At 43.2% G+C, this 17,070-nt stretch overlaps 1 protein-coding gene across 1 annotated transcript in view; it reads left to right on the plus strand.

Moving 5' to 3' along the window:
* LOC144686837 (contactin-associated protein-like 5) overlaps positions 1–17,070 on the plus strand; it is a 1,126,003-nt gene that overhangs the window by 696,668 nt on the left and 412,265 nt on the right. Inside the window, exon 13 of the mRNA XM_078552607.1 lies at positions 16,352–16,552. Within this exon, the coding sequence (XP_078408733.1) occupies positions 16,352–16,552 (201 nt within the window). The remainder of the gene's footprint in view (positions 1–16,351; positions 16,553–17,070) is intronic.

Below are 17,070 nucleotides of genomic sequence, written 5' to 3' on the forward strand. Positions count from 1 at the left end.
GGATCCAGGTCAATGTAAAGGATTTCATGTAAATAGATTTCAAGGAAGAGGAGGGGAACCTGGGGTCCTGACCACTGTATATCTCTCAATCAACATGACAAAAGGAGATTATCTGGTCATGAACACATTTCTGTTTGTGGGAGCTTGCTGTCCGCATATTGGCTGCTGTGTTTCCTACAGTACAACAGTGATTTCACTTCAAAAGTACTTCATTGACTGTAAAGCATTTTGAGTCATTCAGTGGTCATGAAAGGTGTATTAAATGCAGCTTTGTCGTGTATTTATTTTCAAGTGGGTTAATACAAAGCACAGCTTCAATTTGGCCAATACAGATGCAATGCAGGGAAACTCAAGATTCCAAAGCTGCCTTGTGCTCGGACTAACGTTCACCTTCCCACACAAGGGTAATAAGGTCAATTGTGATACACCTACTCTTCATCATCTGTCTCAGCGCAGCACATAGGATCAAACCTAGGAACGACCTGCTCTGAATAACTCAGCTACTCACAAGGAATGAGCTTGCTTGGGCATCGATGGAGCATTGTTTTTTTTTAATGTATAGATCTATAAATCTGAGCAACGGTAAAAACAGAGTCAGCAAAGCAAATGTCTGTTAGAGATAATAAACATCTCAGCCTATAATCATGTATATAATCAGTGCCTGGAAGGCATTGCTTTATAAAGTTTGGAATAATTGAAAATAGAGCCTTGACTATGCTTAGGTTAATGTGAAGTCTGAAAGTTCACTCCTAAACGTGATACACAATTAGAGATAGCCGTAGTTCCCTGTTCTTTCAAAAGCACTAGGAAATATAAGAGCTATCATTTAGTGATGAGCTTGTGCTGCTGAAGATGGATTGCTCTACTTTGTAGATTAAACATAAATAATTCTTCAATTTGTTATGCTGAGAAAGGAATTAAATTGTTCAAATTGAACTGAATTGGGCCAATTGTGGAGTCTTTTAGGGGCGCTCTAAACATTGGCATATTTACTATGTGACCATACCAACTTGCATTGAAACAGCACCTTTATCATAGTTAAACTTAATAAGGAACTTCACAAGACTGCAATCAGATAATTGACATTAAGTCAAAGAAACAGGTATTGGGCATGTGACCAAAAGTGCAGTTAGAGTCAGTTTTTGAGAAGTGACGTAAAGGGGGAGAAAGAGGTGGAGAAGTGGAAAAGTTTAGGTTAGGGAAGGAATTTCAGAGCTTATAACCTAGCTGAAGGTATGGATGTGAATGGCGGGAAGAATTGGAGGAAGCACAAAGGGCCAGAGTTGGAAGAAGGCAGAGCTCTTGGAGGGTTGAAGGCTGGAGAAGGTTCCAGACATAGAAAGAGGGCAAGGCAATGGAACGATTTGAACTTGGAGATGAGCTTTTTAAAATTGAAGCATTGGTGGATCTGGCTATCTTACCCAGTGTCTGCACCATGTCATTGGGACAGTGGTGTCCCAGTTTCACCACCTTAAACAAACAGGCTCTTTGCTGAAGCTTAGTATGTTTATATGATATTCCTTATCCTGGTATCTTAACATATGCACTAGCCCCTTAAAAATAAACAAATTGAAACTTCTGTCAAGCAAAGCAAATGAAAACAACCAAATTTTATGTATTTAACATTAAGCGTTTGCATTCTTGTAAGACTATAAGATGTAGGAGCAGAAGTAGGCCATTCGGCCCATCGAGTCTGCTCCGCCATTTAGTGAGATCATGGCTGATCTGATAATCCTCAATCCCACTTTCCTGCTTTTTCCCCATAACCCTTGATTCCATTTCTGATTAAAAATCTGTCGATCTCAACCTTGAGTATAATTAACGACCCAGCCTCGACAGCCCTCTGCAGTAAAGAATTCCACAGATTCACTACCCTCTGAGTGAAGAAATTCCTCCTCATCTTTTAATTTTTTAAAATTTAATTACGGAAACCTCATCCCACCCGATGACGAGGTTTCCTCAAAAATCCAAAGGCCGCCTGGCCGATTCACCCACCCAACAACCCAACAACAATTGGACGGGCAGCGAAAAATGCAGGTTAAATAATTGATTAATGGCCTTAATAGGCCTCTTAATTATCAGTGGGCTGGCTATTGACTCTCATATGCACCCGCTGACTGAAATATCGTCAAGGACGTTGGGACGCTCGCCCGATGTCATCACGCGCAATTTCACACTTGGGCGTGTCGGGCGTGTGCCCGCACACTAAATGGAAATTCCTGCATTCTTTGTGTCATCCTCACCACTTGCCTTCTCACCTATTTTGTGTTATCCGCACACTTGGCGATAGTACATTCACTGCCCTCATCCAAGTCATTAATATATATTGTAAATAACTGTGGCCCCAGCACTGATCCCTGTGGCACTCTGCTAGTTACAGGTTGCCATCCTGTATCCCAATGCCCCCCCTTATCCCAACTCTCTGTCTTCTATTAGTCAGCCAATCCTCTATCCATGCTAATATACTACCCCCAACACCATGGGGTCTTATCTTATTAAATAGCCTTATGTGTGGTACCTTATCAAACATCTTTTGGAAATCCAAATGTATTACATATACTGGTTCCTCCTTACTTATCCTGCTTGTTACCTCTTCAAAGAATTCTAATTAATTTGTCGGGCATGATTTTCCCTTCAGGGCCATGCTGACCCTGCTTGATTATATTATGGATTTCTAAATGTTCTGCTATTACATCCTTTATAATAGGCTCTAACATTTTTCCAATGACAGATGTTAAGCTAACTGGTCAATAGTTACCTGTTTTTTGTCTCCCTTTTTGAATAAAGGTGTTACATTGATAGTTTTCCAGTTCTCTGGGGCTTTTCCAGAATCTAAGGATTCTTGGAAGATTCCTACCAGTGCATCCACTATCTCTGTAGCTACTTGCTTTAATATCCTAGGATACAACCCATCAGGTCCAGGGAACTTATTGGCCTTTAGCCCGATTAGTTTCCCTAGTACTTTTTCTCTAGTGAGTTATTGTGTTTATTTCCTCCCCCTCTTTTGCCGCTTGATTATTTAGCACTATTGGAATGCTATTAGTGTCTTCTACCGTGAAGACTGATGCAAAGTATTATTCAGCTCCTCTGCCATTTCCTGGTTCCGCATTATTATTTCTTTGGCCTCGTTCTCTAAGGGGCCTATGTTCACTTTGGCCTCTCTCTTCCTTTTTATATATTTAAAGAAGCTCTTACTGTCTGTTTTTATATTACTTGCTAGTTTACCTTCAAAGCTTATTTTCTCCCTCTTCATTATTTTTTTGTCATCTTTTGTTGGTTTATAAAACTTTCTCAATCCTCTGGCTTACCACTAATCTTTGCCCCATTGTATGTTTTTTCTTTCAATTTGATACTGTCCTTAACTTCCTTGGTTAACCATGCTTGGTTTATCCCCTTCCTAGAATCCTTCCTCCTCAATTGGAGTAATTAAAAAAACTCTACCTACAATGCAGATATTCCTCTGCGAACTTAACTTTTAGTTAGATAACTAGTGGGAGTGTGTGGTAAGGGAATGCTCCAGCCATCATGATGTGGCAGGCAGACCAGAGCGCCTTTTCCTGCTGGTCAATTTGATCTGTTTGTATGTATTCAGGATTTGGTAATGAAGATCACTTTCAGTACTCATCGGTACTAATCAGTTGCGCACACAGGCAAATGCTAACTGTTCGACATAAAATCTGTTATCATCTGTCCTTCTTGGAGGAGACTTTAAGGACACTGTTAACTACTTATGAAAAGTAAAGACTTGCAATTATGTAGAGTTTTTCACAACCGCCAGACAACACTTTGGCATTACTGCCAATAAAATACTTTTGACCTATTGTACCATTGTTGTAATGTCGGAAAAATAGCCGCCAATTTGTGTACAGCAAACCCCCACAAACAGCAATGCGATAACGAGCAGAGGGCGAAATTTTACGCTGGCGGGATTTCCCGGTCAATGGAATTGTGAACGCTCTCCACATTTTACAGCCCACTCCCACCGTAACGGGGTCATAAAATTCAGCCCAGATGACCTGTTTTATTCTTGTGATGTTGTTTGAGGGATTAATCCAACCAGTGTAAAATTCCACCCTCTGTTCATTTTCACATTGCTCTTTGCGGGAGTTTGCTATACACAAAATGGCTGCCACTTTCCCTACATTACAACAATGACACAATAAGTCAAAAGTATTTCATAAATGGTGGTGCCATGGGATCTTTTATATCTACCTGAGAGGGCAGATGGGACTTCAGTTTAACACCTCGTCTGACAGTGCAGTACTCCCTTAGTCAATGGGAGTTATGTACAGGCCTCCAAACAGTAGTCAGGATGTGGGGCACAAGATACACCAGGAGATAGAAATGGCGTGTAAGAAAGGCAAGATTACAGTGATCATGGGGGATTTCAATATGCAGGTAGACTGGGAAAATTAGGTTGGTAGTGGATCCCATGAAAAGGAATTTGTGGAATGTCTACGAGATGGCTTTTTGGAGCAGCTTGTGGTGGAGCCCACTAGGGAACAGGCAATTCTAAATTTAGTGATGTGTAATGAGGCAGATTTAATAAGGGAGCTTAAGGTGAAGGAACCCTTAGGAGGAAGTGACCATAATACGATACAATTTACCCTGCAATTTGAGAGGAAAAAGCTGGAATCAGATGTAACGGTATTACAGTTGAATAAAGGCAACTACAGAGGCATGAGGGAGGAGCTGGCCAGAATTGACTGGGAGATGATCCTAGCAGGAAAGACAGTGGAACAGCAATGGCAGGAGTTTCTGGGAGTAATTTGGGAGACACAGCAAAAATTCATCCTTAGGAAGAAGAAGCATACTAAAGGGAGGACGAGGCAACCATGGCTGACAAGGGAAGTCAGGGACAGCATAAAAGCTAAAGAGAAAGCATACAATGTGGCGAACAGCAGTGGGAAACCAGGGGACTGGGAAGCCTACAAAGACCAACAGAGGACAACTAAAAAAGGAAATAAGGAGGGAGAAGATTAAATATGAGGGTAAACTAGCCAGTAATATAAAAGAAGATTGCAAGAGTTTTTTGAGATATATAAAGGGTAAGAGAGAGGCAAAAGTGGACATTGGGCCACTGGAAAATGACGCTGGAGAAGTAGTAGTGGGGAACAAAGAAATGGTGGAGGAACTGAATAGGTACTTTGCGTCAGTCTTCACAGTGGAAGACACGAGTGACATCCCCAAAGTTCAAGAGAGTCGGGAGGTAGAGGTGAGTTTGGTGACCATTACCAAGGAGAAGGTGCTAGGAAAGCAAAAGGTCTGAAGGTGGATAAATCACCTGAACCAGATGGATTACACCCCAGAGTTCTGAAGGAGATAGCTGAAGAGATAGTGAAGACATTAGTGGTGATCTTTCAGGAATCACTGGAGTCAAGGAGGGTCCCAGAGGACTGGAAAATCGCTAATGTATACCACCTGTTTAAGAAGGGAGTGAGGCAAAAGACGGGAAATTACAGGCCGATTAGCCTGACCTCGGTCATTGGTAAGATTTTAGAATCCATTATGAAGGATGAGATTTCAGAATACTTGGAAGTGCATGGTAAAATCAGGCAAAGTCAGCATGGTTTCATCAAGCGGAGGTCATGCCTGACAAATGTGTTAGAATTCTTTGAGGAGGTAACGAGTAGGTTAGACAAAGGAGAGCCAATGGATGTTATCTACTTGGACTTCCAGAAGGCCTTTGACAAGGTGCCGCACAGGAGGCTGCTCAGTAAGATAAGAGCCCATGGTGTTAGAGGCAAGGTACTAGCATGGATAGAAGATTGGCTGTCTGGCAGGAGGCAGAGAGTGGGGATAAGGGGGTCCTTCTCAGGATGGTAGCCGGTGACTAGTGGAATTCCGCAGATGTCAGTGTTGGGACCACAAGTTTTCACTTAATACATTAAAGATCTAGATGAAGGAACTGATGGCATCCTGGCTAAGTTTGCAGATGATACAAAGATAGGTGGAGGGACAGGTAGTTTTGAGGAGTTAGGGAGGCTGAAGAAGGATTTGGACAGGTTAGGAGAATGGGCAAAGAAGTGGCAGATGGAATACAACGTGGGGAAGTGTGAGGTTATGCACTTTGGTCGGAAGAATAGAGGCATAGACTATTTTCTAAATGGGGAGAGAATTCAGAAATCTGGAGTGCAAAGGGACTTGGGAGTCCTAGTCCAGGATTCTCTTAAGGTTAACTTGCAGGTTGGCGTGGTAGTTAGGAAGGCAAATGCAATGTTGGCATTTATTTCGAGAGGACTAGAATATAAAAGCAGGGATGTGCTGCTGAGGCTTTATAAGGCTCTGGTCAGACCACATTTAGAATATTGTGAGCAATTGTTGGGCCCCGTATCTTAGGAAGGATGTTCTGGCCCTGGAGAGGGTCCAGAGGAGGTTCACGAGAACGATCCCAGGAATGAAAGGCTTAACATATGAGGAACGTTTGAGGACTCTGGGTCTATACTCGATGGAGTTTAGAAGGATGAGGGGGGATCTGATTGAAACTTACAGAATACTGAAAGGCCTGGATAGAGTGGACGTGAGGAAGATGTTTCCATTAGTAGGCGAGACTAGGACCCGAGGGCACAGCCTCAGAGTAAAGGGAAGACCTTTTACAGAGATGAGGAGAAACTTCTTTAGCCAGAGAGTGGTGAATCTATGGAATTCATTGCCACAGAAGGCTGTGGAGGCCAGGTCATTGAGTGTATTTAAGACCGAGATAGATAGGTTCTTGATTGGTAAGGGGATCAAAGGTTACGGGGAGAAGGCAGGAGAATGGGGTTGTGAAACTTATTAGCCATGATTGAATGTCGGTGCAGACTCGATGGGCCGATTGGCCTAATTTCTGCTCCTATGTCTTATGGTCTTATGGTCATCATTCTATTAAGTGATGGAGTAGGTTCAAGTGGCCATACAGTCTACTGCTGCTCCTGCATCTTATGTTCTTACGAAAAAGCGAATGCTGATTTTATTTGTGCTCGAGCGCTGGAAAAAGATGTTATGGATGTTAAGCTTTTTGAGAACAATAACCATTCAGGTTGCCAGTGTTCTCAAGTGACCATGAGCTCACAGTTTACTGCTGACTTACAGAATCAATGAGCAGTTTAACATGTCAAACTACAGATGACAGGTCAAACATTAACCAATGAGTTGGCACAGTATTGGAGTCTGTTTGGTTCCCCTCAAATAATTAATGCTGATTGATTTTATAATAAAATATCAAACTTTAAACTTCCTTTTGCCAGTATTGCAATTATATGAAAGTCCTTAATCTCTGGTCTCTGCAATTATCCCTAGTTTAGCACAGGGAGTAGTTTTTTCCCATTCTATGGACCCTAGCATTTGCTCAACAAAACCCAGAAATCTTCAGTCCAGTCTTTACCAGATTTCAATTCATTCTCAGGATATAGGTGTCTCTGGAAGGGCTGACATTTATTGCCCATTCCCAGTTGCCCTGAGAAGTGGGTGATGGGTTGCCCCCTTGAATTGCTGCATTCTCTCTAGCAGTTTGGTACGATTGAGTGGCTTATTAGTCCACTTCAAATGATAGTTAGGAATCAACCACGTTGGCATGGCTTTGAAATCAGACATAATCCGGACCGCAGAAGGACAGCAGATTTCGTCCAGAGAGGATAGGTGTGTTCTTAATTATAATTTGCACCTCAAATCAATAGGGCTCATAAACATTGAATGCCAGCTGTTCATGGATTTGTCAAGCAATACTTAAACCAAAAACCAAATGCTGCATGTTTACTCAGGGACTCAAACGTGTTACAGTCCTGAGCTCGGTATCTTGTGCCTTTTGGTACAGTCAGATGGAAGGGATAGAATGGCTACCCTCTCTTTCCACCCCTCGGTTGACTGCAACAGGTTATTTTTTCAGAATACGCTTGTCAATTCAGTGAGTGTTCAACTGTTTATGTGTTGTGACAGTGAAAGACATGCAGGTTTTCTTGTAATGTTTTTCAAAAAGAGAATAGTATTTATTCTGCTTAACACCCAATCTAAATGAAAATAATAAAAATGCTCCAACTCTCACACACACATGCATTCAAGAGTTCTCTCTCTCTCACTCACTCACACACACACACACACACACACACACACATACATACGTTACAAGTTTGGAGGATGAATCAAGTAGTTTAAAAGTCCAAAAAAAGTCAATTATATACAGATTTGGTAAATGATGTCTTAGATGGTTTCAGACTGGGCTCAATCATCTTTCCAAGTTCTGCAATAGAATGATTTATAGATGTTGACAATTTCTATTTGGTCTTCTGGAGCCAGCAGCTGCTGAGTTGGTTTTTAGGCGCTGTCCATGACGTGCAGCTGGTCAACTAATAGGCAGGGCTCTAGCTTGTAAGATGGATGGAGAGAGAAAGAGCATGCCCACTCCGGTTCCTTATTCTTCTGTGTCACTTCTTCTGTTTCTGACTGGCTTATAGAAAAGCAGATTCTTAAACACAAAGATCATCACGTGATCTTTTCTCACCAACTGACCAGTTACCCAAAGATGGTCATAGCAAGTTGATTCTAGATCCATAGTTTAGACATGAGTTGATTATGGCTAGAAGAGTTCCCTTCTCAGCCAGGGTCTGTTATCTGCAGGGATTGTGCCTGGTGTCTTGGCCCACAGCCTGTTGAATACATAAGTGATTGGACATTTTATGAATGGTTCAGCAGATGGATCATTCACATTCCTCTCAGGTGATTATCTCTGATGGGTTCTTCTAGATTGTCTGGCTCCGTTACAATGGCTTTGTAATTTGAAGGGAACAGCTATGTTAACATTCTTCCATCTTAAGAGCTGCTGTTTTAAGTTACTGCAATGCTGTTCAGTCTTTTAAAACTCAACCAGTGGCTTCAGCTCAATAAATGAATAAAGCATGGCTTTATATCACCTTACAGATCTAACTTATCAGTTCCAACAGCCACTTGTATCTTTTTCTTATTCCCTCCACAGGACAATCCAAAAACTCTACATTACATATTACAACTTAGTATATGGAGCATTTTAATTAGCTTACTCCTTATTAATAGCCAATACCTGAACACGTACAATTCCCAACTTCATCAAAAATGTCACTCTTGATTCCACAAAGTGAAACTTCTAATTTTCTAACTTCTACTAATCACCTCATCCTAATAAGTATGCTCTTTTGTGGATGTTTCCTTATGCAGAACTAACATATTAAAGTCCTCTGAAATATATGAAGCATTAAATTTGTGATGAGGTTGACTGAAGGAATTAAACCAACCATTGTTTTACAGTCAGGCTTAGTTCAACAGTTCAGCAGCCATGTCACCTAAATTGACTTTTAATTTCCTGCTTAATAGACAAAAGCTAAAGGTTAAAATTGTTGCACCACAAAGAGAAATCAACAGCAGTCTAACATTAGTGGACTTCGGGACAGTCTGATTAACCCTCTCATTACACTTCCCTGAAGGACAACAGTGAATCGTTTGGGATGTAATGACAATCTCACAGCTTTCAGAGTCACTCTTACTGATACCAGTATTTTTTTTCTGTGTTTCTAGAACTGAATTTCAGTTCTCAAACAGGCATAGTGTAATTTGAATATTCTCTGTGTTATTAGTCCAACTTCTCTGGATTATTCAACTAATAACGTAAGCTTTACACGACCTACACACATTACATAGTTCACCCTGTTATCTTTCAGACTTGAGCAAAATCTCAGAGCTGGGCCTTTGTAGCTAAATTCATTTTAATGGGAATGTTTTGTTTTTTGCTTTCTTAGAGCACAATGTGCACAACAGGAGCTCACTCAGCCCATTACACTTGTATTGAATCTTCGAAGAAGTGCCACTCCCACCATTCTTTCCCCACAGCCCTGCAAACATTTTTCCCTTTTCAATTATATACCCAATTCCCTTTTAAAAGTCATTATTGAATTTGCTTCCACCATCCTTTTATGTCCTGCAAAAGGCACACTCAAATTCCTGAGGTTTCCTGTCGAGAGAGATAGAGTGATATGGATGCAGCACTTTCTGCCTTTTGCATTCGCTCTTGGACGTTGGTTTCCATTGCGTGCTGGACTCAACTGTGTGGTCTGGATTGTCAGAAGAATGTAGGTTTGATCATCTGGGGTTTGTTATCATGGATCAAGTGCCCTTGTCTTAATGGCAGATTTACAGACCCAACATTCAGTTGGCCTTCACCATTACTTTCCTGCAATTCCCATGTTTTTTATACACCGGATTCTGAGTTGGGTAGAGGGAGAGCTGTAGGCTCTGCACTAAACAGAAACCCGGGGGCAGAATTTTCTGCCTGTCGGGCGAGCGGGCCCGACCCAATCTCCGGCGGGCGGGGAACCGATCCACTATTTTACGTGGGCGGGCCAATGTGCGGGCAGGGGGGATTCCCCAAAAGCGAGAGTGCTCTCTTTCGCGCATGCGCAGGACAGAGCGCACATCTCCCTGAGGCTAAGTACTGCCTCGGGGAGATCGCTGACACTTTGAAAAATATGAAAAATAGAAAAAAAAAATTCCCTAACATGTCCCCCTCATGTGACAATGTCACATGAGGTGGGACATGTTCATAATTTACATAATAACTTTATTAAACTTTTTAAAACCCTACATGAATCCTCATCCCGCCGGTGGATGAGGTTTCATGTTTTATCTATTCCCCGCTGGGGCTCCTGGCCTGCCCACCAACCTTAAGGTTGGACGGGCAGGTCCTTTAATTGTATAATTGATCCTGTCAATGGCCTCAATTGGCCATTGACAGGTCGGCGGGCGCACAGCTGATTTTGCTGCACCCCCACCTTCCTGAAAATTTAAAAGGGCCGGGATGATGTCGGCGGGCCCCGCCCCCTGCTCGCCGAAGGCAAAATTCTGCCCCCTGTAAGGATGAAGGAGGAGGGTTCTGCACCATCCATTGGGTTAACATTCTGCTGAGAAAATGGAAGGCAGCCTTTTTGTAGTGTGCAAGTTATTGAATAAACGCAAACGCAGGAGAAAGATGTGCTTTCATGTCCTGTACTACCATTTCAGCAAATAGCCATGGAATATATTTAAACATGAAACATCCTGAAACAGTACCAAAGAATCATTGTTTTTTTTGGAATATTGCCAGCAGTAATGAGCTTAGATTAATCTGCATGCAAATTTCACGGTACAACAAACTGAGACAAATGTTGCCTTCGGTCGGTCTCATGTTTATCTCCCTCTCTCATCTCCCTCATTTAACATGCTCACTCACATATGCACACATATACAAAAAGTTGCATTCAGCATCCACTTTTTCATAACAACATAAGAATCATAAGCAAGTGGACCACCACTTGAGCCTGCTCCACGATTTAATAAAATCCATGATTAAACCTCAGCCTTAAACTCCACTGTCCTGCCTGATCCCCATGTTTCTTGATTCCCTTGGAATTCAAACATCTATCAGCCTCAGCCTTGAATATATTCAATGATGGAGCATCTACAACCCTTCTAGGGGTAGAGAATTTCAAAGACAAGAATTTTCCCGTTGACGAGCGTAAAATGACGCGGAATGACGTCGGACAGAACTCCTGACGTCACCCCACGTCGTTTGCATTTTCAGGTAGGCGGGGGCACAGCCGAGTCAGCTGTGTGCCCGCTGACCTGTCAACGGCCTATTGAGGCCATTCAAGAAGCAATTAAAGCAATTAGTGGACCTGCCCGTCCAACCTTAAGGTTGGCGGACAGGTCGGGAGCGCTGGCGACCACCCGAAAAAGCAGGAAACCTCATCCACGGGCGGGTTGAGGTTTCATGACTGAATTAAAAAATTAAGATTAAATTTAACTTAAAATTATGTCCATGTCACAATTCATGTGACATTGTCACCTGGGGGGGACATGGATGGTAAATTAAATTTTCAAAAGAATAACTTTTTCACTTTGGGAACCGATCTCCCTGAGGCAGCACTTAGCCTCAGGGAGATCGGAGCGCTCCTTGGTGCACATGCGCGAGGAGTGCACTTCCGTATTTGCCATTCCCCCCGCACCCCCCCCCCCCCACACCCCCGAGCACAGAGAGCGCTTAGCGCTTCCGTATGGATGTCCCGCTGGGCGGGCCTTAATTGGCCCGCCCATGAAAAATGACAGTGCACCCCCGATTGGGGGCGCCAATCGGACCGCCCACTCCCGCACTTCACCCCTCCCGGCGGGTGGAAAATTTTGCCCAAGGGATCACAACCATCTGAGTGAAGAAATTTCTCTTCCTCCGTCCTCAATGTCCGACCCCCTCACCCTGAGACTATGCCCCTTAGTTCTAGGCTCTCCAACCATGGAAAACAGGCTCTCAGCATCTACCCTGACAAGATGTTCTGCTGGAGACATAATATTTCCATGGGAATTTTAGCCTCACCTGCCTGTGGAAAACTGACAGGATTGGATTGATCAAGTAATTTGCAGCTCATATTATTTTACTTTTCACTGAGGACAGTGAACAGTAAAATCGGTCAAATCGCCTGATCCCATCAATTCCCTGTCAAAATGGTCACCTTTTGTTACGGATGCAAAGCATTTAAAAGAATCAAAAGGTTATTCCTGGGTGCTTCTGACCTGAAGGCCAGAGCCCAGAAGCATTCCCCAGTGCACATTTCCTTAAACGGTAAGTCCAAATTTGCACAGTTGCCTCACCAAATAATTAACTCCTGACTGACCTGTGTAATAATTAAACTTTGTGGTCTTAAAGGAACACTGCTTCACCTTTAGCAGAAGAACACATTGTGCATTACAAAGTATGGCGCCCCTGTCCTTATAAAAGAGCCCATCACTCCAACAGTGTAAAATATCTAATATGTGACTGAACTGATGTCCTACACTAACTAGCTTAACTTTTTTTATGATAGATAGGATATTTCTCATTCGTGTTTCAGATTTCTCTTTTCCTGTGAAAGGATGAAGTGCCTGAGAGAGAGAAAATAAACATCATTTATCTCAGCACCTCTATCAAACCGTCAGGACAAACCCTGTTAAATTTAAACCAACATCACATCTATTCATTGCCGATTAAAATGTATTTCATTAATGTCATGCAACTTGATTATTCTGCTAAATCCCAAACTCTTGATTTGGTATATTGAATTCCAAGCCTCCTCCATCTCATTCCCCAACACTGTCTGTCTTGAGTATATCCTAACACTGCAGCTACAGTGAAATAAAACCCTCTAGCTCATCAACTGCACTTGTTTGGATACCAGAATGCTGATTGTTTCAAGTGGTCATATCGCTGCCCTGCTGAGGTTAGGTGGTTGCAGGGACTCTGCAGGGTGGAAACAGGAAAAGAAAGAATCAGCTAAAGAAAGAATTTCAGTGCAAATCTTTTATTTAAAGGTAACGTACAGAACTCTTATTTAATGAAGGGCATTGGTACAGCCCTGTATGCTACCTGGCATTGCTGGCACTTGTTCCGACCCCATATTCCCTTGAATTTAGAAGATTATGGGGTGATCTAATTGGGGTGTTTAAGATGATTGAAGGAGTTGGCAAGATAGATAGAGAAAAACTATTTCCTCTGGTGTGAGGTGTTGGTGGGGGGCGGAGTTCAGACCAAAGGGGCATAACCTTAAAAATTAGAAGTCGGTCATTCAGGTTGATATCAGGAAGCATATCTTCACAGAAAGGCTAGTGGAAATCTGGAACTTTCTTCCCAAAAATCACTGTTGACGCTGTGAGTCAATTGAGGAATTCAAAACTGGGATTGATAGATTTTTGTAAGGCATTTTTATTTCTTCATAGGATGTGGTCATCACTGGCCATGCCAGCATTTATCACCTATCCCTAGTTGCCCTTGTGGTCAATGACATTGCTGTGGGTCATGAGTCACATGTAGGCCAGACCAGGTAAGGACAGCAGATTTCTTTCCCTAAAGGGGCATCAGTGAACTAATGAGTTTTTGCAACAATCAATTCATGGTCATCATTAGACTTTTAATTCCAGATTTTTATTGAATTCAAATTCTACCATCTGCCATGGTGGGATTCTTACCCGGGTCCCCATAACATTACCTCCAGATTACTCGTCCAGCGTCAATACCACTGCACCATCATCTCCCCCTCCTAATAAGTGTTATGGAACCAAGATGGTGAATGGGGTTAAAACACAGATCAGCCATAACCTAATTATATGGTGGATTGGGCATCAGAGGCTAAGGCTGGGATTTTTTGGCCCTGGTGTGGCAGGAGCAGCTGTGGAGAATGCTGGCCAAAAGTCCATTGACATCGGTGGAACCAAACGATTCCAGTGGTGGGTGAGGCTTGAAAATCCCGCCCTAAATGAGCTCCACCTTCTCCTAAGTTCCTTTTAGAAATCTGGTTAACTGTCTCTTTTTTTCATAATTTAGGGGTTAAAAGCAGCAACCATTTAAAATGGAAACCAGACATTAGTGTATTGAAGAACAGTCATCCCTTACACCTCCATTTATTCAATAATTCTGCAGTGAACAACTAGGATGAATAATATTGCTCACCCCAGTCCTCAAGAAGAAACTTGGTGATAATCTTGTCATTGTAAAACCGATCACAGAAATAATGGCCCAGATCTTCCATTCCTTGTTGGGGAGGGGATGGGACATACCCTGGAGGTACCCCAGAAGATGTGGGGACCTCCCCGCCACCCTGGAAGTCTTCAGGCAAGGACTGCATGGGAATTGCCTGGGAGGTTTGAACTTTCGATGGGCAATTACTCTGCACCAGGAACTATCTGAAACTCGGATTTAAATCAGAGACTTCGGATGGTTCTGATTCTCTTAGCAGACTAGTTACCCATGAAAAATTAGAAAGATTGAAATCACTTCTAACTCCTGGGTAACTATGGTGCTGACCCTCCCATCCCTTAACTACCCTGCCAACCCCCAACTTTAGATAGTCAGAAGCTTTTTCCCAGGGTGGAAGAGTCAATTCCTAGGGGACATAGATTTAAGGTGAGAGGAGAAAACTATAAAGGTGATGTGCGGGGCAAGTTTTTTACGCAGAGGGTAGTGAGTGTCTGGAATTCGCTGCCAGAGGAGGTGTTGGAAGCAGGTACAATAGTGGTGTTTAAGAGGCAGCTTGACAAATACATGAATAGGATGGGAATAGATGGGAATAGAGACCCCAGAAGTGCAAAATGTTTTAGTTGACGGGCAATGTGATCGGCGTAGGCTTGGAGGGCTGAAGGGCCTGTTCCTGTGCTGTACTTTTCTTTGTTCTTTGTTCTTTGTTCTACACCCCCTGACTACCCAGCCCCACCCCATCATTACTCCCCCACCCTCCACCTGCCCTCCCCATCCCCCAACTCTCCCCGACCACCCAACCCAGCTCTCCCCCACCCCCCCAACCGCCCCTCCAGCCCCCGTCTACGCCTCCACCCCCTCAACCACCTGATTCCCCATTGCCCGATTACTCCCCGCCCCACGACTACCCCCTGCCACTCCAATTAGCCCCCACCCCCGACTACCCTTCACCCCAGCCCTGACTGCAACCCACCCCACCGGCTACACCCCAACCCACCCGACTACACCCCTACCCATCCAACTACCCCCAACCACCCTACCCCCACCTCTTGACTAGCCCCCACCCCTGACTACACCCCAAACCATCCTACCCCCTCTCCCGACAACCGTTCCCCACATCCCATCCACCTCAAATTCCCCTGACCCATCCTACTCACTTACACGCTTACCTTCTCTCCTGTTTAGGAGGCTGGGACCTTTAAACTTATCCACTTTACAGGAGCTAGCACTGTAAAAGGGGGGCGTGACTTCACTTGCCCTGACGCTGCTGCCCTGCACTGGAAGGACTCCGGGACTACTGTGCTGCACATTTCTCAGCAGGCCCGGGTTGAAAGCCCGGGTAAGAAAACTGGGGCTCCATTCCAGTGTGAGTAAAAAGGAGCAGAGTGGCAATCCGACGGCGATTGCCATGCCACGCAAGTTCTGGGTGAATCCTTCACGTGTAAGAAGGATAATTGAATAATTTACAGTGCTCAAAGTGAAAGATAAATCCTTAAGAGTAAATTCCAGGCCCAAAAATCTGTGTTTACCTCAGTTGTTGGACCAGTGTAAATTGTGCATCCCATTCTGCTCATTCATCTTAGAATATAGGTCTAATATATGCTGCATTAAGCAAACAAACATTTTGTCTGAAGGAACAATAATTATTTAATCAAAAAGTTGGGTTTGGTGAGGTTATGAACGTCAATAGCTAAACATATTATAGTGTAGAAGAGATGGAGTGAGTTTGAAGAACACAGAGGGCGTTATTTATACCAATGACCCAACTGCAGCCTCTATAAACTCACAAGATGTTCCCAAAGCATTATTAGATCGGGGTGGGGGGTTGCTGTGGCCTTGTGTTTTGTTTTGATCTCGTTTTTACTCTTTTAACAGAAGATAAGACATGGACTGTAACACAGCACAACAACACAGAGCTAACCAAGGTCCAAGGCTCCAGTTCAGGCAAACCTCATCTCGTGCACTTGAGCTACACTGCTAACACAGAGCAGCTGCAGGCCATGATTAACAACATGGACTACTGCGAGCAGGAAGTGTCCTACCATTGCAGAAAGTCACGCCTTTTAAACACACCTGGTAAGTGCAAGGACCAAGCTGTATTGCATCAGTTGCTGAAGAAATGTAATTTATGAAGCTCATTAGCAACAATCTACATGGCTCATGCTATAGGGTATGGTTCAATGGAGCATTTGGTTTGATGTAGTTAGCTTCCTTCTGATAATAATATTTATTGCAGGTGTTTCTCAGCTACAGCACACAACCATCTGTGGTTCAGTGTACTGAATAGACAGAGTTGAAGGAGTGACATATACCTAATTTAACAAATGCAAAGCATGGTCTTGCATTCTTCTGAGTGTTATTTGTACTTGTGTGTAAAACTGTGATTGTGTAAAGCTTGAGGCTTGTATTCCTTGGAATATAAAAAGTTATGGGGTGATTTGCTTGGGATTTTTAGGATTTTGAAAGGAATTGATGTGGTAGATAAAGACTTCTGCTAGTGCGAGAGTCTAGAACAAAGAGGCATAACCTTAAATGCAGAGACAGGCCTTTCAGAAGTGAGGTTAATGGTTGGTAGAATTGTGGAAATCTCTCTA

This window comes from Cetorhinus maximus, chromosome 11 (genome assembly GCF_964194155.1).
Source record: "Cetorhinus maximus chromosome 11, sCetMax3.hap1.1, whole genome shotgun sequence".
In the NCBI taxonomy this organism is placed as follows: Eukaryota; Metazoa; Chordata; class Chondrichthyes; order Lamniformes; family Cetorhinidae; genus Cetorhinus; species Cetorhinus maximus.